The sequence below is a fragment of the Salmo salar genome, chromosome 10 (genome assembly GCF_965601325.2).
Source record: "Salmo salar chromosome 10, fSalSal1, whole genome shotgun sequence".
Lineage (NCBI taxonomy): Eukaryota > Metazoa > Chordata > Actinopteri > Salmoniformes > Salmonidae > Salmo > Salmo salar.
The window spans coordinates 118,490,671-118,518,529 of NC_138300.1; the positions used below are offsets into that span (position 1 = coordinate 118,490,671).

General features: G+C 45.3%; 1 protein-coding gene and 1 non-coding gene across 7 annotated transcripts; both read left to right on the forward strand.

The window, feature by feature from the left end:
* The first annotated feature begins 646 nt into the window (after nucleotides 1-646).
* On the forward strand, nucleotides 647-27,859 carry LOC106561686 (nuclear receptor subfamily 2 group C member 1). 6 transcript variants are annotated; one of them, XM_014125870.3, is made up of 14 exons: nucleotides 647-821; nucleotides 2,152-2,277; nucleotides 3,420-3,656; nucleotides 6,627-6,705; nucleotides 6,809-6,988; nucleotides 7,321-7,489; nucleotides 10,433-10,529; nucleotides 16,213-16,406; nucleotides 18,014-18,167; nucleotides 22,170-22,291; nucleotides 22,698-22,855; nucleotides 23,081-23,218; nucleotides 25,898-26,003; nucleotides 26,622-27,859. In XM_014125870.3, exons 2-14 carry the CDS (start codon nucleotides 2,209-2,211, stop codon nucleotides 26,791-26,793), a joined length of 1,875 nt encoding a protein of 624 aa, XP_013981345.1. In that variant the 5' UTR covers nucleotides 647-821; nucleotides 2,152-2,208; the 3' UTR covers nucleotides 26,794-27,859. The 6 variants fall into 6 exon arrangements, with proteins under 6 accessions (XP_013981345.1, XP_013981350.1, XP_013981351.1 ...); XM_014125875.3 differs by having other exon boundaries at nucleotides 22,698-22,849; XM_014125876.3 differs by having other exon boundaries at nucleotides 7,321-7,468.
* Nucleotides 23,565-23,696, forward strand: LOC123724983 (small nucleolar RNA SNORA70). The gene has a single exon (XR_006757460.1). It is a non-coding gene; the product is annotated as a small nucleolar RNA SNORA70 (small nucleolar RNA).

A 27,859-nucleotide genomic window follows, 5' to 3' on the forward strand; every position in this document is an offset into this window, starting at 1 on the left:
GATATCTAGTCAGTTGTACAACTGAAATGTGTCTTCCGCATTTAACCCAACCCCTCTGAATCAGAGATCTGCAGGGGGCTGACTTTATTTGATTTATTTCATCTTTATTTAACCAGGTAGGCAAGTTGAGAACAAGTTCTCATTTACAATTGCGACCTGGCCAAGATAAAACAAGCAGTTTGACACATACAACAACGCAGAGTTGCACATGGAGTAAAACAAACATAGTCAATAATATAGTAGAAAAATAAGTCTATATACAAAGTGAGCAAATGAGGTGAGATAAGGGAGGTAAAGGCAAAAAAAGGCCATGGTGGCGAAGTAAATACAATATAGCAAGTAAAACACTGTAATGGTTGATTTGTAGTGGAAGAAAGTAGAAATAATGGGGGTGCAAAGGAGCAAAATAAATACATACAGTAGGGGAAGAGAGTTGTTTGGGCTAAATTATAGACTTAAATCGACATCCATGTCTATAGGGGTTTGTAATAGAAAATGAATGCGTCAAAACGAATGTAGACGTCAATAAATGCATTTTCTATAGCTTCCAAAATATTTTTACAATATTGAGGAGTACCAAGATGGCTTCAGTACAGCGCCCCCTGTCAGTCATCCATGGTGTATACACATCATTGGATCGCACGGACCTTCCGTCTCGCCATGCCCGTGTGTCCAAGCTACTGCGCGTGAGCACCACAACGTGTTTTGAGAAAAAAAGGTCACGAACTCTGACCCTTCCTGAAGCAGCAGCAGACAGAAAAAAAATAGCATTAATTTATTAAAACATCGACACACAATACGAGAGAACAGCACAATAACAGGTAAGACAACTGGATTGTGCGCGCAAAAGCTCATATCAAAACGACACGTTGGTCAACTCTGTCATGTATCACAAGGAGGAAGAATAAATTTGCCAAGCCAGCAGCCTAAACTGCCATTAGCTAACGTAGTTAGCAGCCTTAGCTAACGGTTCCGGACCAAGACAGTGCAGCAAAACCGGCAAGTAAGGATATATCAAAACCACACGGATATTCGGTGTTATAACACCAAATGTAATTAAATCTGACATTAAATCAAACAAATCGCTATTCGTGTGCCAGTTATTGGTTAAAACTTGTTCGCTCGGTTGTGTGTGAATCCTGTGCGCAGATGCTAAGTAACGTTAGCGATCTTCGAACTAGCGCGAATAAGGTGTCCAGATTTCAGGAACTAATGTTTGTAAGTATGAACACAACCAGCTAGCTAAATGTTGAATTTTAACGGACTAACGATAACGTTAAATCGTTGCAAATGTGTGCGATCTGAGCCTTGTTGCCAAACGCGATAGTCCCGCCGTTCGCTGTGTTCTCCTATGGGCCTTGAACCCTAGCGTTCTTTAACCCTTCAATGTTGACCTTTCACCCACAGGAAAAGAAATACCTTTATCTTCCGCATCGATTTTAAATAACTACTAGACCAGAACTTATTTGTTGTGCTTACACCCATGGTTATTTATGTATAACGAGCTACATTTTGTGCGATATTTATCAACTTGGCGTAGAAGGCCAAAAATCCAGAAGCTAGCTAACGTTAGCTTAGCACGCTAGGCCGTGCGACATTGCATTTCACGGTGTGCGCCACAGTTAACTAACGTTAGCCAGCTAACATGTCAATAGTATACCAAGTTGCTCATATAACCCTGCATCTCCCAAAAGTTAACTAGCTGCGCAACATTTCCTTTAACTCAACCCTGTTTGCTCACATAAGAAGCCATGAACTTCCTAGGTAACTTCCTGTATTTGATTCTTTCTAGCTAAGTTAGCTAGATAGCTAGTTGAAGTTAGGACATGGGAACCTCAAAACATGTTTCACTGTCACATTTTAATGTCACGTGCACAAGTACAGTGAGATGTCCAAATGTTGCTAGAACTGGCCCATGTTCAAACACATGTAAAGATCACTGTATGAGTCCCACTCATTGTATGCATATACATACTGTTTCCTGATGTTGTCTTCCTTATGCAATGCACAACAAAAATCTTTCAATGCAGATTTTCTCAACCTTGACTCTACTGAAACCTTGCTTTAATCACAACATATTTATTTTTGATTATGAATGCATACCCTTGAGTAACTACTAACTGTGTGAAACATTCCTTCCCTCTACTGCAGTTTGATGTGCCTCATGGGGCTTTGATGTGAGCAGCAGAAGGAAACAGAATCGGCGTCATGGACGGACACACTCAGAGGATTCAGCTGGTCTCAGCTGACGGTGGCATGATGGGACATCGTATCCAGGTAATATAATGGACCGGGACCCTGAGACATGGCTGTAGACTCCAGTGGCGTGACATCCATGTCTCAGGTCATCTCTTCTCCCTAGGTCAAGGCTTTTATGAGTCAACATATGCATGGCTAGTAGCTTCGTATGACTTTAAGGTTAGCAAGTAGTAGAACTAATAGCTTTAGGGTTGGATTCCGTTGGAAAGGTACGGGACACTATAAACAGAATACTGTTTATCATCAGCATTCAACAACCCTTAATGGAGAGTATTAGCTTCAGACAGTATCCTAACCAGGGGTTGGAACCGGTTTAGGGAACAGATCCGAAAATAGAAAAATAATGCACATTTTCAAGGAACAGAAACAGAACCTGGAACAAAAGTGATCCATACTGTTCTGGAAAAGAACCGTCATTTTAAAAATAATGGGAACTGGTTAATAACGTTCTTTTACGTTCCAGGCATTTTTCTAATTCCACGTAAAAACGCAACATAGCACCTATGCAAAGCCCCGACTTTGTCATTCAACGTATTCCAGTATCTGTCTGCAAGCTGAAAATCATTGCCGGTGTGTGTTTAGGCTACCTGCCTCTCCCCCATCAGAAGCATAGGCTACTGTACCGACATTACTAACGTGATTCATAAGATGGGGATAAAATTTAGCTACAGAAGAATGGATTAACTTTGTCAATGCTAATTAAGGATACTGTAGCCCAAGTTATCACCTTTCACGTTGGATTTATTAACTACAAAAAGGTAAAACTTGTTTTTAATTCTGGTGCCGCTCTTCACCCACAAGGTAACAAGATGCCCAGTGTTTCAAGCCTCCTCAACCCTCTCTCGCTCTTTCCCCACCCACAAAATGTCAGTTGCATCTTGCGCCATAGGTTATACTTGTCTGTCCATCACGCATGTAAACAACTAGCTTGCCTGCTTTATCCGCACTGATTGGTGAAGTAATTGATTTTGGTTTCAAACTGGTTCAGGACTTTATTTTGCTGGTCAGAACAGTGGGACGGACCCAAAAAATAGTGGTTCTGTTCTGAATGAAACAATAAAAAATAAAAAAACGGAGCATATAAGCTTCAGACCCAATATTACTTGTTGGTTTCTGTAATTCTCATTTGACTTGACTCTTCTCCTCCCCTTCCCCTCCAGATCGTGACGGACCAGTCGACGGGCCAGAAGATCCAGATCGTGACGGCGTTGGAGCAGGGTTCTGGTGGCAAGCAGCAGTTTATCCTGGCTAATGCAGACTACTCTACGCCAGGCAAGGTAATCCTAGCCAAGCAAGAGGCCTCGTCCCCGGGAAAGGTGATCCTGGCGGCCCCAGACGGTTCAGGGGTCAACCAGCTGCTGTTTGCCTCACCTGACCTGTCCGGCCAGCAGATCCAGGTAGAGGCCTTGACCTGCACCACCAATGATAGTCTAGTCAGCAGATGTCAAACTGTATCCATGGAGGGTAGTTTCTACAGGCTTAGACAAGTACTTGATTTATCAATTAATGTCACTGACTAGTTTGGAACTCACCTGGTTGTTTAAGTCGTAGCCCTTTACACTCATAGCCGTAAACGGGTCGAAAATGTCAGATTTGGGCACTGATAAGCGCCTAAATTGGAACGTAGTGACTGTACAGGAAATGACGTCAGAGCTCTGGCTCTGTGCTTCACAGCTCTGTATGGGTTTTGATTGACAGCCATTCTGAACTTGAGCACCGTGCGACAAGAAGTTGCCCCCATCCGTCCTGCTAATTGGACAACTTTTGCACGTTTCTTGTTGTCTGTGTGAGGGGAAATGCTGTAAATTTAGAGAACTCTGTGTATTTTGAAAGATGAGACAAGGATTATAATAAATACCGCTTTGCTGTCATACAAGCAAACCAAACACCCGTAAGCCCAAATGTGCACTTTACATTTCCATATCATAAAACTCATGTCATACACAGTGTCAATGTTTATGATCACTATGTTTGATGTACAGTTACAAGATGACATGGCGTCATAGAGCCCCACAGTGGAGGTGTCATAATACCCATAAAACCTAGCGGTCAAACAGGGAAATTTGTTTTTCCACCATAAATTTTTCCCATAGAGAGTTTAGGAAACACTTAAAATAAGGGCTGTGTTTCGTGTAGGCTTACCCTGGCGAGACTTTTTGATAACCATGTAAATCTCTCGGACAAGGTGAGTTTTATCAATATATTCAGCTCTATTTAGTCTCAGATCCGAAAATGCTAACTAGCATCAAAGTAGACATCATCAAATCCCTGCAAGCTCCTACACGTCATCTCTAGCTGACACCTTTGCTAACAGGTATTGTGTCAATTTAAAACTTGAACAAAACAGTTCACAGTATTATCAATTTAAAGAAATGTAGCCAATTTATTCATTACTAAATGTAGCTAACATTAGACAGTTAATCCAGAGATTCCTAACTTTGCCTCAATTCGGCAGTCTCCTCCAGATCATCATGACATTTGTAGTTTTTTTTAATGATAGTCACACTAGAAGATAATTAGCATTTCATTTTTGTGGGGAAAATACAGGTCACCTTGTCCTAGAGAGATTTACAGTTATCAAAACGTCACGCCAGGGTAAGCCTTCACAAAACACAGACGTTATTTATAGGGGTTCTAAAAATCTCCTATGGGAAAAATGAATAATGGAACCATTTCCTCATTTGACCCCCTAGGTTTTATGGGTATTATGACTCATACTGTGGTACTCGATACCCTGTGGTGTTCTGAACAGAATGAGCCTATGTTTGTTTATTGTGAAGAACATTTTCCGTGGAACACGGACCTGAATGCATGCATGGCTCCTTTCTATGAGCAGCAAAATTATATTTCTCTGAATTGCCCAGTGAAAGCCTAACACTGTAAGACTGAATTTTATAACTTAGCTAGTCATGTTGCCAATAGAACAAGCTTTCAAATGATGCCCACCTGACCCAGATTGGGATTTATAATGGGCTGTTTTTGGATTGCGTAAACAACAACTGTAATTGTGTGATGGTGGGGATGAAGGATTGTGTTCCAACCTAAACAACTACAAGTGTGCTTTCTCTAGTTCCTCAACGGTACAGCTAGGAGAGCTTAAAAAACACCTTATGGTTGAAGACTCTTCTTTAAATCATAAACGTTCATTGAAATGATGTAGGGACTGTGCACACTTTAAAGAGGTGTGTGTGTGTGGCCACTTGAAGACACCAGTTACTCTTCTGACTCAAACCCTTGACATTTCTTTGTGTCTTATCTACACCACATTTTCCAGGAATATTCTTATCACGTTATTGAATGTATATAGAGTATTTTCACATTTCGTTATCAACAAATGTGGCGAAAAGTACAGTGAATATAAAATGCACAAAATCAACTGTGTAATGTTTGGATTCAGTCTTGTCAGGTGAACTTTAATCATTTTTCCCATCATCTCCAAACTCTTCACTTTCAATTACTACTTTTCTTATTTCTTCTGTAAGAAAAACATTTAAGTGTAATACTAGAAGTTAAATGATACTCGGACATGAATAGAATGGAAGAATCAAATAGTTAATAATCTGGCTACAGACATTTACATTTTTACAATTATGTCATTTAGCAGACGCTCTTATCCAGAGCGACTTACAGTAGTGAGTGTGTACATGTTGATATTTGTTTGTGCTGGTCCCCCGTGGGAATTGCACCCACAACCCTGGCATTGCAGGTGCCAAAACAGCTTCCAATTGGCTCATTCACGCCTCTCCCCTGGAACTATTCCCCAGGTCGTTTCTGTAAATGAGAATGTGTTCTCAGTCAACTTACCCAGTAAAATAAATGAAAGCAACAACACAATTTAAAGTCCTATGGGGCAGAGTCTAACGAGCATTAGAAACAGCAGTGGGAACGTGGGTCAGAGGAAGTGTGATGTCATTCATGTTTGTTGAAATGTATGTAAATGTTAAGTTGTCTGTTGTTTTGTCTACGTATGTTTTTTGTTGTAAAGAAAAGGAACTGAAGTAAAATAGATTTCATTGTAGCCCTATCCATATAGCCCAATACCCATGTGTAGAGAAATGGTTCCTCCATGGAATGAGTTTGACACCCCTGGTCTAGTCTTACTTTGTACATACTTAGACTATTGCTGTTAGTCACAAAGGGCTGGTTTCCCTAGGGCAGATTAAAGCTACAATCTGTCCGTTTTGGTATACAGCTGATGGATGGGGTCACACCTCTCTAATTCATATTAGCCAGCGCTCTGGATGAGACTGGTAGTCCATTTAGTCCAGGACTATGCTTAATCTGTCAGGGAAACAGGTCCTAAAAGTACCGTTGACATCTGATATGAATGCCTGTTTTGCTTTTTTTTGTGTGTGTTGTATTTCCAGTTTGTGACAGAAGGGTCAGACCAGGCACTTGCCAAGCCTGTGGTGGAGTACTGTGTGGTGTGTGGAGACAGGGCCTCAGGTAGGAAGGAAATACAGTTGAACTTGAACACGCGCGCACACACACACACACACTCTCTCTTCTCCTTGTGTGACTGACTCTGTTCCTCCTTCTCCTTCCCCAGGCCGCCACTACGGGGCAGTGAGCTGTGAGGGCTGTAAGGGCTTCTTCAAGCGCAGCATCAGGAAGAACCTGGTTTATACATGCCGAGGGTCTGGAGAGTGTGTCATCAACAAGCACCATAGAAACCGCTGCCAGTACTGCAGACTGCAGCGCTGCATGGTCCTGGGCATGAAACAGGACTGTGAGTACCTGCCCCAGTCACTTACTGACGTTCACATACTGATATATCATGTTGATCAAACATGGAAATCAAGGAATCATGTCCTCTCTGTTTGTGTCAACATCTGCAGTGTTCCACAATGCTCTGAGTTGCTTTTATTAGACAACATGTTTGAGAGGGATCGGTTTGGGCAAGGTTGAGGTGCAGAATCGCTAATATTGATGGCATTATTTGGGATGGGGTTTTGTAAATCAGTGATTCTGCCCAGTCTGACTGTAATGTAGTCAATCTGTGAATCAGCATGTACATTAGCTATCATGGTGGATCAACTCTCCCCTTCTCTCTGCGTGTAGCTGTCCAGTGTGAGAGGAAGCCGGTGGAGGTCTCCAGAGAGAAGTCTATCAACTGTGCTGCGTCTACAGAGAAGATCTACATCAGGAAGAACCTGTGTAGTCCCCTGGCTGCCACGCCCACCTTCGTCACTGACAAGGAGACCGCCAGGTACTACAAGGAGACAGCCAGGTACTACAGCTGGCTTAAAGGGCCCCATTCACACTGAGCTATGACGGGCCCAACGACTAGCGTCACTACTCTGGACGGTTCTGACCTAGAATATGTGGACAACTACAAATACCTAGGTGTCTGGTTAGACTGTAAACTCTCCTTCCAGACTCACATTAAGCATCTCCAATCCAAAGTTAAATCTAGAATCGGCTTCCTATTTCGCAACAAAGCCTCCTTCACTCATGCTGCCAAACATACCCTCGTAAAACTGACCATCCTACCGATCCTCGACTTCGGCGACGTCATTTACAGAATAGCCTCCAACACTCTACTCAGACTACATCCAATTTGCTATCACAGTGCCATGCGTTATGTCAACCAAAGCCCCATATACTACCCACCACTGCGACCTGTATGTTCTCATTGGCTGGCCCTCGTTACATATTTGTCGCCAAACCCAATGGCTCCAGGCCATCTATAAGTCTTTGCTAGGTAAAGCCCTGCATTATCTCAGCTCACTGGTCACCATAGCAACACCCACCCATAGCACGTGCTCCAGCAGCTATATCTCACTGGTCATCCCCAAAGCCAACACTTCCTTTGGCCGCCTTTCCTTCCAGTACTCTGCTGCCAATGACTGGAACAAATTGCAAAAATCACTGAAGCTGGAGACTTATATCTCCCTCACTAACTTAAGCATCAGCTGTCAGAGCAGCTTACTGCACCTGTACACAGCCCATCTGTAAATAGCCCACCCAGCTACCTCATCCCCATATTATTTATTTATTTTGCTCTTTTGGACCCCAGTATTCTCTACTTGCACATCATCTGCATGTCTATCACTCCAGTGTTAATACTAAATTGTAATTATTTTGCCACTATGACCTATTTATTGCCTTACCTCCCTAATCTTATTACATTTGCACACATTGTACATAGATTTTTCTATTGTGTTATTGACTGTACGTTTGTTTATCCCATCTGTAACTCTGTGTTGTTTTTGTCGCACTGCTTTGCTTTATCTTGGCCAGGTTGCAGTTGTAAATGAGAACTTGTTCTCAACTGGTCTACCTGGTTAAATAAAGGTGAAATAAAATTAAAAAATTATGTATTTCAATTAGGAAGTTGGGTTGAAGTGCCTGAATATAGGCGCATGATGGTCGTACCAAACACGTCCTTAAAGCGCATACTCCTCTGTTAGCTCTGTGTGGGACGCATTGCCAGGTTAGGTGATAATTCCATCTAGGGCACAGTTTTTCCAAAGTTATTTATCTGGATTTTGCTTATCGGACACGATTAATTGCATAGAATGAATTGAACGTGAGTCCCCATTCAAGTCAATGATTCGTCCGTTCTGTTCATTCTATTTCTATGCATTTAATCTTATCGGCGAGATGGATCACTTTTGAAAAACTGGGCTCAGGTCATCAGCAGGTATCAGCCAATTTTAACTCGTGAGCCAACATTCCATAACTGTAGGTGGCAGTAAATTGCCAACCTTGGCTTTATACATGTTCAAACAAGACACTCCGGGTGGCAGTAATGCACACTTTGTTTATTTACCAACTCTTAGAAGTAGTAGTAGAAGAAGAACATTGAGTACTTCAAAATGGAGATGACCTAAATGTTCTCACAGGAGCCATAATGGAACAGATACAAAGAAGAGGCCTCTTTCATTCTCTATGTCAGGCAGGGCCTAAAACATATATACAGCCACTGAGGCATGTAGATTAAACAATCTACCAGCCGCTCTGATTTTTTTTTACCAACCAAAATATTTGATTTGCCATGATTACACCCCAAAAAATGGATGAGCATGCTTAGTAATGTTTCTAAAACAAGAAATGTATTTCTAGTAATAAGTAATATTACTAGATTTTATTTAATATTCTGTGATCTAAGTATTTTAACAAAAATATCAGACAAATATCTAGCTGCTCCTTTAACGTTACCTTGGTAACAAGGCCACTTGAGTCATCATGTGTGCCTGTGAGAATGTCGCTAGTAGAGGCCAACGATGTCTTTTTTTGCTAGCAGTGGGAGCATACTCAAACAGAAAATCAGCTAAGCTTGTGAACAAAACGATGTAATTAGCCAAGGAACATGAGGACCAAGTCTCACTTCAGTAGATGTTCGAGTAAATTGGACCAACTTTTATGCCTGTGCCCATTGTGTCTAAAAACAGATATTTCAGTGCTCACTGCTCCCCAGAAAGGCAGTGTTGCTGCGCGAGGTGGGATAGCTATAATGTTAGGATTCAGATTTCTTTGTGCATTACCAAAATGGCAGAAATACTTTGAAAACAGCTATCTGCAGCATTTATTTAGCTATAAATTGCCACTGCCCATACTTGACTATTTCTATTAAAGCCTTGCACTGTAGAGCCCAGAGTGTTGCCACGCCAACGTGGCTGGCGAATTAGACATTCTTTACCGCCAATGCCAAAATCTACCCGCGTTTGGCAGGTGGTGGGTGTTAATTTTAGGCTCTGATGCCATGGTTATTTGTCGTCGTCCCCCCCCACCCCACCCCACCCCACCCCAAGTTTTCTGAGCCAAAAAAACAACATTTGAAATGATTATGCTTTAAATATTATATCTGTTTGGTCAATTTGCAGTGTATACATTATTAGTCATTATGTTCTGGTCCCCGAACATTCGCTCAAGAAAGGATCGACCCGTGGCTGACCCCTGCTTCAGCAGTGGCAATTGGCATAATAGGTGTCTCCTCCCCTTCATCTGATTGGACAATACTTGACAGGTGACAACAACATGGTGGTAGTAGCTCACCATTTAGACTGGGGTTCACTTGATGGTTTTCGTTCAGATCGTTGCAGATGAAGACAAGGAGATGTGGAGAGCGTTAACAGAATGAGGACCACCTATTTCCACCAACCAACTATACAGCCATTTGAGATCTCTGTGATTAGAAGGTAGAATTGAAATGTGTTTGTGTTTGCAGGTCAGCCAGTTTGCTGGAGTCGAGCATGCTCCTGAACATCCAGCAGCCTTTTCCCAAGCTAGAAAACACCATCCTGGTCCCCACATCCCCTGAATCGGTGAGTAATTGCAGCACACAACAGATGGCTCGCTTTCATTTGGTAATTGCTAAGGCAGTGTTTCACAACCCTGGTCTTCCAGTTCCCCCAACAGTACACATTCTTACAAGCACACATGATAATTCTCATGCCCTCAATGAGTTAAATGAGGTGTGCTTGTCCAAGGCTACAACAACGTGTACTGTTGGGGGTACTGGAGGACCAGGGTTGGGAAACACTGTTGGGGGTACTGGAGAACCAGGGTTGGGAAACACTGTTGGGGTACTGGAGAACCAGGGTTGGGCTGGAGGACCAGGGTTGGGGAACACTGTTGGGGTACTGGAGAACCAGGGTTGGGCTGGAGGACCAGGGCTGGGGGTACTGGAGGACCAGGGTTGGGGAACACTGTTGGGGTACTGGAGAACCAGGGTTGGGCTGGAGGACCAGGGCTGGGGGTACTGGAGGACCAGGGTTGGGAAACACTGTTGGGGTACTGGAGAACCAGGGTTGGGCTGGAGGACCAGGGTTGGGGGTACTGGAGGACCAGGGTGGGGAAACACTGTTGGGGGTACTGGAGAACCAGGGTTGGGGAACACTGTTGGGGGTACTGGAGAACCAGGGTTGGGGGTACTGGAGGACCAGGGTGGGGGAACACTGTTGGGGGTACTGGAGAACCAGGGTTGGGGAACACTGTTGGGGGTACTGGAGAACCAGGGTTGGGGAACACTGTTGGGGGTACTGGAGAACCAGGGTTGGGGAACACTGTTGGGGGTACTGGAGAACCAGGGTTGGGGGTACTGGAGGACCAGGGTGGGGGAACACTGTTGGGGGTACTGGAGAACCAGGGTTGGGGAACACTGTTGGGGGTACTGGAGAACCAGGGTTGGGCTGGAGGACCAGGGCTGGGGGTACTGGAGGGCCAGGGTTGGGGAACACTGTTGGGGGTACTGGAGGGCCAGGGTTGGGAAACACTGTTGGGGTACTGGAGAACCAGGGTTGGGGAACACTGTTGGGGGTACTGGAGAACCAGGGTTGGGCTGGAGGACCAGGGCTGGGGGTACTGGAGAACCAGGGTTGGGGAACACTGTTGGGGGTACTGGAGAACCAGGGTTGGGGAACACTGTTGGGGGTACTGGAGAACCAGGGTTGGGGGTACTGGAGGGCCAGGGTTGGGGAACACTGTTGGGGGTACTGGAGAACCAGGGTTGGGGGTACTGGAGGGCCAGGGTTGGGGAACACTGTTGGGGGTACTGGAGGGCCAGGGTTGGGAAACACTGTTGGGGTACTGGAGAACCAGGGTTGGGCTGGAGGACCAGGGCTGGGGGTACTGGAGAACCAGGGTTGGGGAACACTGTTGGGGGTACTGGAGAACCAGGGTTGGGGAACACTGTTGGGGGTACTGGAGAACCAGGGTTGGGGAACACTGTTGGGGGTACTGGAGAACCAGGGTTGGGGAACACTGTTGGGGGTACTGGAGAACCAGGGCTGGGGGTACTGGAGAACCAGGGTTGGGGAACACTGTTGGGGGTACTGGAGAACCAGGGTTGGGGAACACTGTTGGGGGTACTGGAGAACCAGGGTTGGGGAACACTGTTGGGGGTACTGGAGAACCAGCGTTGGGGAACACTGTTGGGGGTACTGGAGAACCAGGGCTGGGGGTACTGGAGAACCAGGGTTGGGGAACACTGTTGGGGGTACTGGAGAACCAGGGTTGGGGAACACTGTTGGGGGTACTGGAGAACCAGGGTTGGGGAACACTGTTGGGGGTACTGGAGAACCAGGGTTGGGCTGGAGGACCAGGGTTGGGGAACACTGTTGGGGGTACTGGAGAACCAGGGTTGGGGAACACTGTTGGGGTACTGGAGAACCAGGGTTGGGGGTACTGGAGGGCCAGGGTGGGGAAACACTGTTGGGGGTACTGGAGAACCAGGGTTGGGGGTACTGGAGGGCCAGGGTTGGGGGTACTGGAGGGCCAGGGTGGGGAAACACTGTTGGGGGTACTGGAGAACCAGGGTTGGGGGTACTGGAGGGCCAGGGTGGGGAAACACTGTTGGGGGTACTGGAGAACCAGGGTTGGGGGTACTGGAGGGCCAGGGTTGGGGAACACTGTTGGGGGTACTGGAGGGCCAGGGTTGGGGGTACTGGAGGGCCAGGGTGGGGAAACACTGTTGGGGGTACTGGAGAACCAGGGTTGGGGAACACTGTTGGGGGTACTGGAGAACCAGGGTTGGGGAACACTGTTGGGGGTACTGGAGAACCAGGGCTGGGGGTACTGGAGAACCAGGGTTGGGGAACACTGTTGGGGGTACTGGAGAACCAGGGTTGGGGAACACTGTTGGGGGTACTGGAGAACCAGGGTTGGGGAACACTGTTGGGGGTACTGGAGAACCAGCGTTGGGGAACACTGTTGGGGGTACTGGAGAACCAGGGCTGGGGGTACTGGAGAACCAGGGTTGGGGAACACTGTTGGGGGTACTGGAGAACCAGGGTTGGGGAACACTGTTGGGGGTACTGGAGAACCAGGGTTGGGGAACACTGTTGGGGGTACTGGAGAACCAGGGTTGGGCTGGAGGACCAGGGTTGGGGAACACTGTTGGGGGTACTGGAGAACCAGGGTTGGGGAACACTGTTGGGGTACTGGAGAACCAGGGTTGGGGGTACTGGAGGGCCAGGGTGGGGAAACACTGTTGGGGGTACTGGAGAACCAGGGTTGGGGGTACTGGAGGGCCAGGGTTGGGGGTACTGGAGGGCCAGGGTGGGGAAACACTGTTGGGGGTACTGGAGAACCAGGGTTGGGGGTACTGGAGGGCCAGGGTGGGGAAACACTGTTGGGGGTACTGGAGAACCAGGGTTGGGGGTACTGGAGGGCCAGGGTTGGGGAACACTGTTGGGGGTACTGGAGGGCCAGGGTTGGGGGTACTGGAGGGCCAGGGTGGGGAAACACTGTTGGGGGTACTGGAGAACCAGGGTTGGGGAACACTGTTGGGGGTACTGGAGAACCAGGGTTGGGGAACACTGTTGGGGGTACTGGAGAACCAGGGCTGGGGGTACTGGAGAACCAGGGTTGGGGAACACTGTTGGGGGTACTGGAGAACCAGGGTTGGGGAACACTGTTGGGGGTACTGGAGAACCAGGGTTGGGGAACACTGTTGGGGGTACTGGAGAACCAGGGTTGGGGGTACTGGAGAACCAGGGTTGGGGAACACTGTTGGGGGTACTGGAGAACCAGGGTTGGGGAACACTGTTGGGGGTACTGGAGAACCAGGGTTGGGGAACACTGTTGGGGGTACTGGAGAACCAGGGTTGGGGGTACTGGAGGGCCAGGGTTGGGGAACACTGTTGGGGGTACTGGAGGGCCAGGGTTGGGAAACACTGTTGGGGGTACTGGAGAACCAGGGTTGGGAAACACTGTTGGGGGTACTGGAGAACACTGTTGGGGGTACTGGAGGACCAGGGCTGGGGGTACTGGAGGACCAGGGCTGGGGGTACTGGAGGGCCAGGGTTGGGGAACACTGTTGGGGGTACTGGAGAACACTGTTGGGGGTACTGGAGGACCAGGGCTGGGGGTACTGGAGGACCAGGGTTGGGGGTACTGGAGGGCCAGGGTTGGGGAACACTGTGCTAAGGGTTGGTATATTATCAAGAACATGTTCTTTAAAATCTGATCCAAAACATTTGCAAATAACAAAGTTGCCATTGTCAATAAAAAACACATAATTAACATTCTTTAATAGCTTTGTGTGTGTTGTTCATTGGCATCTGCGTTATTTGCAACATTTTCAAACCCGATTCAACAGAACATTTTCTAAACAGATTCCACAGCACATGATTGAGAATATAGCATTCTGTTGCTAATATGTCATTCTGACCTGGCTCCCTCAAGAACCTCCTACACAGTCTCTAATACAAAATGTGTGATAGACAATATCCTGTGTGCCCCTAGGTAGAATGATCTGGCTTTTCAGGATGACATTTACAACATCTAGCAATTCAATCTTAAAATCATGAAGCTGAAATGGATAAAGTAGCATATATACAGTTGAAGTCGGAAGTTTACATATATTTAGGTTGGAGTCATTAAAATTAGTTTTTCAACCACTCCACAAATTTCTTGTTAACAAACAAACTATAGTTTTGGCAAGTCGCTTAGGACATCTACTTTGTGCATGACACAAGTAATTTTTCCAACAATTTTTTTATAGACAGATTATTTCACTTTTTTTTTACAGGCAGATTAATTCACTCTGTCACAATTCCAGTCTGTCAGCAGTTTACATACACTAAGTTCACTGTGCCTTTTAACAGCTTGGAAAATGTCAGAAAATCATGTCATGGCTTTAGAAGCTTCTGATAGGCTAATTGACAACATTTGAGTCAATTGGAGGTGTACCTGTGGATGTATTTCAAGGCCTACCTTCAAACTCAGTGCCTCTTTGCTTGACATCATGGGAAAATCAAAAGAAATCAGCCAAGACCTCAGAAAAAAATTTGTAGATCTCCACAAGTGTGGTTCATCCTGTGGTTCATCTATACAAACAATAGTACGCAAGTATAAACACCATGGGACCACGCAGCCGTCATACCGCTCAGGAAGGAGACGTGTTCTGTCTCCTAGAGAAGTGCAAATCAATCCCAGAACAACAGCAAAGGACCGTGTGAAGATGCTGGAGGAAAGAGGTACAAAAGTATCTATATCCACAGTAAAACGAGTCCTATATCGACATAACCAGAAAGGCTGCTCAGCAAGGAAGAAGCCACTGCTCCAAAACCGCCATAAAAAAGCCAGACTATGGTTTGCAACTGCACATGGGGACAAAGATTGTACTTTTTGGAGAAATGTCCTCTGGTCTGATGAAACAAAAATAGAACTGTTTGGCCATAATGACCATTGTTATGTTTGGAGGAAGAACACCATCCCAACCGTGAAGCATGGGGGTGGCAGCATCATGTTGTGGGGGTGCTTTGCTGCAGGAGGGACTGGTGCACTTCACAAAATAGATGGCATCATGAGGAAGGACAATTATGTGGATATATTGCAGCAACATCTCAAGACATCAGTCAGGAAGTTAAAGCTTGGTCGCAAATGGGTCTTCTAAATGGACAATGACCCAAGCATACTTCCAAAGTTGCGGCAAAATGGCTTAAGGACAACAAAGTCAAGGTATTGGAGTGGCCATCACTGAGCCTTGACCTCAATCCTATAGAAAATGTGTGGGCAGAACTGAAAAAGCGTGTGCGAGCAAGGAGGCCTACAAACCTGACTCAGTTACACCAGCTCTGTCAGGAGGAATGGGCCAAAATTCACCCAACTTATTGTGGGAAGCTTGTGGAAGGCTACCCAAAATGTTTAACCCAAGTTAAATAATTTAAAGGCAATGCTACCAAATACACTCAATTAGTATGTAAACTTCTGACCAACTGGGAATGTGATGAAAGAAATAAAAGCTGAAATAAATCATTCTCTCTACTGTTATTCTGATATTTCAAGTAAAGTGGTGATCCTAACTGACCTAAGACAAGGAATTTTTACTAGGATTAATCATCAGGAATTGTGAAAAACTGAGTTTAAATGTATTTGGCTAAGGTTTATGTAAACTTCCAACTTCAACTGTAGCTGTCTGTAATAACTTTAAAGATGAGGTGATTAATAGATATTTTTTGGTTATTAATAATGGAGCTGATTGTCCCTGGTGCCCCTCCGTAGAATGACCCGTGTCAGGACGACCTGAGCACGCTGGCCAACGTGGTGACGTCACTGGCCCACCTGAACAAGGCCCGGGAGATGAACGATGTTACCGACAACAACGACCTGATGGGCGCGGAAGACACCCTTAGCAATGGAGACAGCTCCATGACGGATCTCCAAGGAGACGAACAGACTGCCTGTGACATCACCCGGTGAGGAGAGGTTTCATACAGGAATTTTTAATTTTTTATGATAAACTTTTTATAAAATGTTAATAGAGCCTAAAAAGTCAAGGACACAAAACACCAATACAACTATAGTACAGTCAATTGTGTAATATTATTATGCTACATGAATTGACTAACAGCCGTACTGATCTTAAAACCGATAGGTGTATTAGATGTTCTGAGTGTACCAGAAGGATCTTTTGGGTTCTGTATATTATGGGGCTCAAATTGAATCTTTCCGCCACTTTTCAACCTCCTATTCATTATCTTCAGCACCAAACCTACATAGTGTTTTTCCGCCACTAGTAGTGTATGTGTATACAGTGATTTTCGGTCACTGGTACTGTATGTGAATACAGTGATTTTCCCTCACTGCTACTGTATGTGAATACAGTGATTTTTTTTCTTCCCCTCACTGGTACTGTATGTGAATACAGTGATTTTTCCCTCACTGCTACTGTATGTGAATACAGTGCTTTTCCGTCACTGGTCCTGTATGTGAATACAGTGATTTTTCCCTCACTGCTACTGTATGTGACTACAGTGATTTTTCCGTCACTGGTCCTGTATGTGAATACAGTGATTTTTCCCTCACTGCTACTGTATGTGAATACAGTGATTTTTCCCTCACTGCTACTGTATGTGAATACAGTGATTTTTTAAAAAATTTTTCCCCTCACTGCTACTGAATGTGAATACAGTGATTTTTCCCTCACTGCTACTGTATGTGAATACAGTGATTTTTCCCTCACTGCTACTGTATGTGTATACAGTGATTTTTCCCTCACTGCTACTGTATGTGTATACAGTGATTTTTCCCTCACTGGTACTGTATGTGAATACAGTGATTTTTCCCTCACTGCTACTGTATCTGAATACAGTGATTTTCTATGATTTGTGGTTAAAAAGAGAAGAAAGGTCCTAAAGAAATGCTTCTCTGTGACATCACAAGATAGGATTTAAAAGTATTTATTTTTTTTACACTCAAAACCTTCCACGAGTTTCTAGCCAGAGGGAGGGTATTTTCTTGCTTCCTACGTCAGCGCAAATCTCATAGTGTTTGAAAATCTCTGTTTTTAAAATGTTTTAACTCATGGGGTAGAGCTTTTTTACTTAATATAAGTTTGCTGTTTTCACATAGACACTGGTACTGTGCTGGAGATAATGAACGTAAGGTTGAAAAGTGGTGGAATTGCCCTTTAAGGTTCCTAGTTTGACTTGCCGGAGGGTGTGTGTGTGTGCGCGTGCTTAATTAGGTTGTGCCAGACTCGCTGGTTTCAGATTTGTCATCAGAATAACCTTACTGTTAAGCTTGTGTTCTTAGGTAATGTGTTCATCACTGAATCTCAGGTTTACAAAGGAACCGCATTATGATCAGATCTGTTCTTTTATCTATTCATCTTTCCTTAATCCCTCTCTCCTCACCTCCTTCTCAAAATGTATTGAGGAAGGTCTGAGGGGAGGGAACGGTTGAGATGTAGCTGTGGAGATGATGGGTTTTGGACCAATCAAGTTCCAGGAAAAGACTAGACGGTGGAGCCCTCTTAGGGATTATGAACTGACCTGTCCATTGTGTCTCCCCCACCACCCAGAGCGTTTGACACTCTGGCCAAGGCCCTGAACCCTGGGGACGGCTCAGCAGGAGACTCTCTGGAAGCCACCATGCAGCTGATGTCAGGAGACCAGTCTGGCCCCGTGGTGGAGCTGGAGGGGCCTCTGCTCTCAGACAGCCACGTCCCCTTCAAGGTGAGGGTCTGGGGCCAACGCCCGTAACACCCAGAGTCCATCCCAAATGGCACCCTATTCCCTATATAGTGCGCTTCTTTTGACCAGAGCCCAATGGGTCTGGGTTAAAAGTAGTGCACTATATAGGGAATAGGGTGCCATTTGGGACACTACACCTCTCAACGGGACAGGAGCTTACCATAACACCTGATTGAAAGTTCATTCAAATCAAAGTTTATTTCTCACGTGTGCCGAATACAACAGTGAAAGGCTTACTTACAGGCTCTAACCAATCGTGTGAAAAAGTATGTGTGTAGGTAAGTAAAGAAATAAAACAACAGTAAAAAGACATTTGAAAATAAGAGTAGCAAGGCTACATACAGACACCGGTTAGTCTGGCTGATTGAGGTAGTATGTACATGTAGATATGGTTAAAGTGACTATGCATATATGATGAACAGAGAGTAGCAGTAGCGTAAAAGAGGGGTTGGTGGGTGGCGGGACACAATGCAGATAGCCCGGTTAGCCAATGTGCGGGAGCACTGGTTGGTCGGGCCAGTTGAGGTAGTATGTACATGAATGTATAGTTAAAGTGACTATGCATATATGATAAACAGATAGTAGCGGGGGGGAGGGCACACAATGCAAATAGTCCGGGTAGCCATTCTATTACCTGTTCAGGAGTCTTGGGGGTAAAAACTGTTGAGAAGCCTTTTTGTCCTAGACTTGGCGCTCCGGTACCGCTTTCCATGCGGTGGTAAAGAGAACAGTCTATGACTGGGGTGGCTGGGGTCTTTGACAATTTCTAGGGCCTTCCTCTGACACCGCCTGGTGTAGAGGTCCTGGATCTCAGGCAGCTTAGCCCCAGTGATGTACTGGGCCGTACGCACTACCCTCTGTAGTGCCTTGCGATCGGAGGCCGAGCAATTAAAGTATCTTGAAGAAAGGTAGATGTATTCTCAGTGTGTCTTTAAAAAGAGTGATTCAAGAATCATGAGGGACTAAGCCAGGATTAATAAAGTGTACTTAATTAATTAATCAAGTTTCAGACTTTTCTCTAATGATGTCTAGGCCCATTCTTTCTCCCTCATGTCATGCCGTCTCTCTTTCTCTATCGCTACCTCTATCGCTACCTCTATCGCTACCTCCCTCATGCCATGCCGTCTCTCTTTCTCTATCGCCCCCGTACCTCTATCGCTACCTCTATCGCTACCTCCCTCATGTCATGCAGTCTCTCTTTCTCTATCGCTACCTCTATCGCTACCTCTATCGCTACCTCTATCGCTACCTCTATCGCTACCTCCCTCATGTCATGCCGTCTCTCTTTCTCTATCGCTACCTCTATCGCTACCTCTATCGCTACCTCCCTCGTCATGCCGTCTCTCTTTCTCTATCGCTACCTCTATCGCTACCTCTATCGCTACCTCCCTCATGCCATGCCGTCTCTCTTTCTCTATCGCTACCTCTATCGCTACCTCTATCGCTACCTCCCTCATGCCATGCCGTCTCTCTTTCTCTATCGCTACCTCTATCGCTACCTCTATCGCTACCTCCCTCATGCCATGCCATCGCTACCTCTATCGCTACCTCTATCGCTACCTCCCTCATGTCATGCCGTCTCTCTTTCTCTATCGCTACCTCTATCGCTACCTCTATCGCTACCTCTATCGCTACCTCCCTCATGTCATGCCGTCTCTCTTTCTCTATCGCTACCTCTATCGCTACCTCTATCGCTACCTCTATCGCTACCTCCCTCATGCCATGCCGTCTCTCTTTCTATATCGCTACCTCTATCGCTACCTCTATCGCTACCTCCCTCATGTCATGCCGCCTCTCTCTTCGCTCCTCTATCGCTACCCCCTCTGCCATGCCGCCCCCTACGCCCTCTATCGCTACCTCTATCGCTACCTCTATCGCTACCTCCCTCATGCCATGCCGTCTCTCTTTCTCTATCGCCCCTACGCCCTCTATCGCTACCTCTATCGCTACCTCTATCGCTACCTCCCTCATGCCATGCCATCGCTACCTCTATCGCTACCTCTATCGCTACCTCCCTCATGTCATGCCGCTCTCTCTTCGCTCCTCTATCGCTACCTCTATCGCTACCTCCCTCATGCCATGCCGTCTCTCTTTCTCTATCGCTACCTCTATCGCTACCTCTATCGCTACCTCTATCGCTACCTCCCTCATGTCATGCAGTCTCTCTTTCTCTATCGCTACCTCTCGCTACCTCTATCGCTACCTCCCTCATGTCATGCAGTCTCTCTTTCTCTATCGCTACCTCTATCGCTACCTCTATCGCTACCTCCCTCATGTCATGCCGTCTCTCTTTCTCTATCGCTACCTCTATCGCTACCTCCCTCATGTCATGCAGTCTCTCTTTCTCTATCGCTACCTCTATCGCTACCTCTATCGCTACCTCCCTCATGCCATGCCGTCTCTCTTTCTCTATCGCTACCTCTATCGCTACCTCTATCGCTACCTCCCTCATGCCATGCCGTCTCTCTTTCTCTATCGCTACCTCTATCGCTACCTCTATCGCTACCTCTATCGCTACCTCCCTCATGCCATGCCATCGCTACCTCTATCGCTACCTCTATCGCTACCTCCCTCATGTCATGCCGTCTCTCTTTCTCTATCGCTACCTCTATCGCTACCTCTATCGCTACCTCCCTCATGCCATGCCGTCTCTCTTTCTCTATCGCTACCTCTATCGCTACCTCTATCGCTACCTCTATCGCTACCTCCCTCATGCCATGCCGTCTCTCTTTCTCTATCGCTACCTCTATCGCTACCTCCCTCATGTCATGCAGTCTCTCTTTCTCTATCGCTACCTCTATCGCTACCTCTATCGCTACCTCTATCGCTACCTCCCTCATGTCATGCAGTCTCTCTTTCTCTATCGCTACCTCTATCGCTACCTCCCTCATGCCATGCCATCGCTACCTCTATCGCTACCTCTATCGCTACCTCTATCGCTACCTCCCTCATGTCATGCCGCTCTCCCTTCGCTCCTCTATCGCTACCTCTATCGCCCCCCCTCTCTATCGCTACCTCTATCGCTACCTCCCTCATGCCATGCCGTCTCTCTCTATCGCTACCTCTATCGCTACCTCTATCGCTACCTCCCTCATGCCATGCCATCGCTACCTCTATCGCTACCTCTATCGCTACCTCCCTCATGTCATGCCGTCTCTCTTTCTCTATCGCTACCTCTATCGCTACCTCTATCGCTACCTCTATCGCTACCTCCCTCATGCCATGCCGTCTCTCTTTCTCTATCGCTACCTCTATCGCTACCCCCTCTATCGCTACCTCTATCGCTACCTCTATCGCTACCTCTATCGCTACCTCCCTCATGCCATGCCGTCTCTTTCTCTATCGCTACCTCTATCGCTACCTCTATCGCTACCTCCCTCATGTCATGCAGTCTCTCTTTCTCTATCGCTACCTCTATCGCTACCTCTATCGCTACCTCCCTCATGTCATGCAGTCTCTCTTTCTCTATCGCTACATCTATCGCTACTTCTATCGCTACCTCTATCGCTACCTCCCTCATGCCATGCCGTCTCTCTTTCTCTATCGCTACCTCTATCGCTACCTCTATCGCTACCTCTTGTTTAACATGTTTGGAATGGTTGGAGTAGTGGTAGGATTGTGATAGGCTGAGACGTTTAGAAACTGCTCAAGTCTCTCCTATCTATGTATCTCTCTCTTATCTCTCTCTCTTATCTCTCTCTCTCTCTCTCTTATCTCTCTCTCTCTCTCTCTTATCTCTCTCTCTCTTATCTCTCTCTCTCTCTTATCTCTCTCTCTCTCTTCTCTCTCTCTTATCTCTCTCTCTCTCTCTCTCGCTCTCTCTTATCGCTCTCTCCTCTCTCTCTCTCTCTCTCTCTTATCTCTCTCTCTCTCTTATCTCTCTCTCTCTTTCTCTCTCTCTCTCTCTCTCTATCCCTCTCTCTCTTATCTCTCTCTATCTCTCTCTATCCCTCTCTCTCTCTCTCTCTATCCCTCTATCCCTAGCTGATGATGCCGTTGCCCATGCCGGAGTACCTTAATGTGAACTACATCTGTGAGTCAGCCTCGCGGCTCCTCTTCCTGTCCATGCACTGGGCACGCTCCATACCTGCCTTCCAAGCCTTGGGGTGAGTACCGCTGTGATTCTATTAGTCTACATTCATCTATCTAATGTAGTTGTAAACTTATATATCTGTTTAACCAAAATGCAGATCAATTGTATGTGTTATCCTCCAGGATTTTAAAATAGTGTATCCATTCTGTTAAATTATCAAATACCCTGCTAAATCATCAAGTAAAAATATACCTTATCATATTAAATAAATAGCGTGGAGGAGTGGTATATTGGCCAGTTATCACAAACCCCCGAGGTGCCTAATTGCTATTATAAACTGATTGCAAATGTAATTACAGCAGTAAAATTAAACATTTTGATATACCATGGCTTTCAGCCAATCAGAATTCAGGGCTCAAACCACCCAGTTTTATACATTTTTATTTATGTAATAAATCCTCTTAATTTCTATCTCCCAGTGGTCAGGATAATGACATTAACCTGATGAAGGCGTGTTGGAACGAGCTGTTTGCTCTGGGCCTGGCTCAATGCTCCAATGTCATGAATGTCTCCACCATCCTGGCTGCCATCATCAACCACCTTCAGACCAGCCTACAAGATGGTACAGGAGGTGATGGTAAAAATGAATACAATATTCATCCCAATATTTACAATCATTGCCAGCAAGATGCTTTTAGGTTTTGGGTGGGATTGGCATGAGGGAGGGTTGTAACTTCATTTTCTATGTATTTCTGTTTGCTGATGATTTATTATTGCTAAATAAAAGATGAATTACCATTAAAGTGTCTACAAAGCAGCATGTATTATCATGTTTCATTGACTTGTCTCCCCCCCCCTACAGAGAAGCTGTCCCCAGAGAGAGTGAAGCTGGTCATGGAACACATCTGGAGGATGCAGGAGTTCTGTAACAGCATGGCCAAGCTATCCCCTGACGTTTATGAATACGCCTACCTTAAAGCCATCATCCTCTTCAGCCCTGGTGAGTAGGGGGAGGAGGGGACAAGGGTTGAAGAGAGGAGCTTAGAGGTTAATTATGGATTGTTGTCATGAAAGAACGATGCAACTCACTGCTGCGAAAAAGTGAAATCGTTGGCCACGTCCCAGAGCATCTGCAAAGAAAAAAGCAACCGCGCACAGAATGATCACACAACGCCCACCCGGCCTGGCCAAGTGTTTAACACGTCACTAACCGCATCAATAGGATACAGTGTGACTGCTTTGAAGATTGCCTGGAACACGGCCATTGGTTTAAACATGCACACAGTGACTCTTATGCAGTAACATGACAAATTGTTCTGTGGATAAAAACTGTGTGTGTGTCCCTGTGGCATATTAAGCCGTCCAGTCTCGCTGCGGTGCGGTTCTGGTGTGCCATGGCTGCAGACAGTGACTCTGTGGTTGTGTATGTGGCCAGCTGGGAGGTGCTGGCTGCTTTTAAGGGACCCGCTGAGACGACACGCTGACTGGCTAGATTTCTATCACACTCTGAGAAAGATGAGTCAAGATGACCATGACTGTTGGGTCGCTTCGTCTTACCCTGGTGTCTGATGGGAAAACCAAAGAGAAGGTGCCTCTGTACTTTCACACCTTCTTAGTGTAGCTGCTTGCTGCCAGTCAGCAAGGAGGGAGAGTGGGAAGAGAAGAAAACAGGCCAGCCATTATTTTTCTTTACAGTTCTGTAACCTAGGAGTTATGCCTACCTCAAAGACCTAGTTCTCTTCAGTACTGCTTGGGGGGTTGGAGTAGTTTCATTATGTAAATGATGGGGGGATAGTGCTGATGAAAGAGAAAAGGAAGGATATGTGATGTGACGTAATTCATTGTCGGGGAAAAGTGCTGTAATCGGTTTAAACGTGTGAACCGTATGCATCAACATGACGACCTGTTCTCTGTTACACACCACTTCTTAGTGTAGCTAGGTGCTGCCAGTCAGACAACAGTTCCCAGATTCTCAGAAAACTATTTAAACAAAGGGAAGTAACTCAGGTCTCTCTATGGGGTAACTATTTAAACAAAGGGAAGTAACTCAGATCTCTCTATGGGGTAACTATTTAAACAAAGGGAAGTAACTCAGGTCTCTCTATGGGGTAACTATTTAAACAAAGGGAAGTAACTCAGGTCTCTCTATGGGGTAACTATTTAAACAAAGGGAAGTAACTCAGGTCTCTCTATGGGGTAACTATTTAAACAAAGGGAAGTAACTCAGGTCTCTCTATGGGGTAACTATTTAAACAAAGGGAAGTAACTCAGGTCTCTCTATGGGGTAACTATTTAAACAAAGGGAAGTAACTCAGATCTCTCTATGGGGTAACTATTTAAACAAAGGGAAGTAACTCAGATCTCTCTATGGGGTAACTATTTAAACAAAGGGAAGTAACTCAGGTCTCTCTATGGGGTAACTGTGTACATAAAGGGAAGTAACTCAGATCTCTCTATGGGGTAACTGTGTACATAAAGGGAAGTAACTCAGATCTCTCTATGGGGTAACTATTTAAACAAAGGGAAGTAACTCAGGTCTCTCTATGGGGTAACTGTGTACATAAAGGGAAGTAACTCAGGTCTCTCTATGGGGTAACTATTTAAACAAAGGGAAGTAACTCAGATCTCTCTATGGGGTAACTGTGTACATAAAGGGAAGTAACTCAGGTCTCTCTATGGGGTAACTATTTAAACAAAGGGAAGTAACTCAGATCTCTCTATGGGGTAACTATTTAAACAAAGGGAAGTAACTCAGGTCTCTCTATGGGGTAACTGTGTACATAAAGGGAAGTAACTCAGGTCTCTCTATGGGTTAACTATTTAAACAAAGGGAAGTAACTCAGGTCTCTCTATGGGGTAACTGTGTACATAAAGGGAAGTAACTCAGGTCTCTCTATGGGGTAACTATTTAAACAAAGGGAAGTAACTCAGATCTCTCTATGGGGTAACTATTTAAACAAAGGGAAGTAACTCAGATCTCTCTATGGGGTAACTATTTAAACAAAGGGAAGTAACTCAGGTCTCTCTATGGGGTAACTATTTAAACAAAGGGAAGTAACTCAGGTCTCTCTATGGGGTAACTGTGTACATAAAGGGAAGTAACTCAGATCTCTCTATGGGGTAACTGTGTACATAAAGGGAGAGTTATTATCAATACTGGAGAGTTGCGCCCTTTCCTTTTGTTGAATCAAATAGTTCTGTCTGTCTTTGCCAAGAAATGTTTGATATGAAAACGCCTACTGCAAAATATAATAGACGATTTATAGTGGAGGAGGACGGCGACTATAATCGGGGGGGTGCACCCCCCACATTCTGAAATTGCATTTTTGTGTTTCCCCCCCCCCCCCCCCGGTTTTATTATTGGAATGTGATACAAAATGAGGCAACGGTGTGCCGAGCGGTCGTGTATAAAACTATAATAGCGGTGAAATGGAAACGTGCACACTGTCAGGGACAGTTGTTTGGTAACCATGGTGACTGATTCTGTGTTTCTCTTTGCTGTAGACCACATTTCCTTTTATTTAATGTGTGTGTGTGTGTGTGTGTGTGTGTGTGTGTGTGTGTGTGTGTGTGTGTGTGTGTGTGTGTGTGTGTGTGTGTGTGTGTGTGTGTGTGTGTGTGTGTGTGTGTGTGTGTGTGTGTGTGTGTGTGTGTGTGTGTGTGTGTGTGTGTGTCGTAGACCACCCAGGTATAGACAACACCCTACAGATTGAGCGTTTCCAGGAGAAAGCCTACATGGAGCTACAGGATTATGTAACTCGTACCTACCCTGAAGACTCATATCGGTCAGTAACATATCATTACGCATCGCTACATCTCATCGCTACGTCTCATTATAACATCTCAATACGCATCGCTACATCTCATCACTACATCTCATTACGCATCGCTACATCTCATTATAACATCTCATTACGCATCGCTACATCTCATTATAACATCTCATTACGCATCGCTACATCTCATTATAACATCTCAATACGCATCACTACATCTCATTATAACATCTCATTACGCATCGCTACATCTCATTATAACATCTCATTACTCATCGCTACATCTCATTATAACATCTCATTACGCATCGCTACATCTCATTACGCATCGCTACATCTCATTATAACATCTCATTATGCATCGCTACATCTCATTATAACATCTCATCGCTACATCTCATTATAACATCTCATTACTCATCGCTACATCTCATTATAACATCTCATTACGCATCACTACATCTCATTATAACATCTCATTACGCATCTCTACATATCATTACGCATCACTACATCTCATTATAACATCTCATTATAACATCGCTACATCTCATTATAACATCTCATTACGCATCGCTACATCTCATTAATTGTCCATTAATAGCAGCCCTCCCTCTTTCCCCTCAGGTTATCCAAGCTGCTGCTTCGTCTTCCTGCCCTGCGGCTGATGAGTGCAGCGGTGACAGAGGAGCTGTTCTTTACTGGCCTCATCGGCAACGTGCAGATAGACAGCATCATCCCTTACATCCTCAAGATGGAGTCCACTGACTACAACAGCCAGGTGGGCACTGGCGTCTGACCTCTGACCTGACCCCACTCCGACCCTGGTCTAACACGGCAACCACCAGCGTCACAAGGTCACCATGGCAACATCACCTGCAGGCCAATGTAGGTCAAACGGCCATGGAAACGTTAACATTCTTAAGGGGGGGGGGGTGTGAAACTGCAGGGTCGTGTTCATTAGGGCACACCATTAGCAAAACGTTTTGCGACGAACAATGAAAAGGAGCATTTATTTTATTGGACAAGTTCAGGTAGTACCTGCCTGTTTTTTCTTTCGTTTTTTTCCTTTGTTTTCGGACAATTTTCTTTCCGTTTGGTGCCAACTGAACAGGAACCAGTTTGGTTGCATTTTGACCACCTCCCCTCAACAGAATCTAAAGGTTTTCTCAATGGAATCTGATGACGACTTCCTCAATGCAGAAACAATCCTCCTCTTTGTCCCCCCCTGAATATACCTTAGCTCAGAAGACAATTTAGTACACACAGATCGAGGTTATAGCTGGCTTGCCTAGCGTTGTCCATTCACGAAATGAACTTTGAATCAGCCAAGCATCGTAGAGATTTTTTATTCATGTGTACAGCATTATTTTATTCTTCATCCTTTCGTTTTGTGTTTCTGATTTTGTTTGTATTTTGATGAGTGAACGGACAGAGGAGCCGTTTGCTTATTTTCAACAGCTCCCTCATTTGCTTTAAACTTGCGCTTTTTTTATTTTGTAAAAATTTGAATTGCGTTTGTCATGATGATGAGGATGATGATGATATTTGGTCAGTGTATTAAGGTTATAACCATTTTTAGATGGTATAGTTTGTTTGCCAGTCCGAAGGAACAGGCTTGCATCATGAGTCGACTCTTCTTGAACGTGGAACATATGGAATATGCAACATGTGGAACTCATAGAATCGTGTGTGTGTGTGTGTGTGTGTGTGTGTGTGTGTATATATAAATATGTATATAGAAAGAAATGAAGAAAAAGCTATCATGGGCAATAGCTTATTACAAGAATTCCAGTTTTTGGACATGTACATGTAGTTACTAAAACAGTTGTGACGTCATTTGAAAATAAAATTGGAACTTTCAA

Coding starts and splice junctions, on each gene's coding strand:
- LOC106561686 (XM_014125870.3), top strand. CDS start 2,209: ATGGACGGACACACTCAGAGGATTCAGCTGGTCTCAGCTGACGGTGGC. Junction 3,657..6,626: donor TGTCCGGCCAGCAGATCCAG/GTAGAGGCCTTG, acceptor TTGTATTTCCAG/TTTGTGACAGAAGGGTCAGA. Junction 6,706..6,808: donor GTGTGGAGACAGGGCCTCAG/GTAGGAAGGAAA, acceptor CTCCTTCCCCAG/GCCGCCACTACGGGGCAGTG.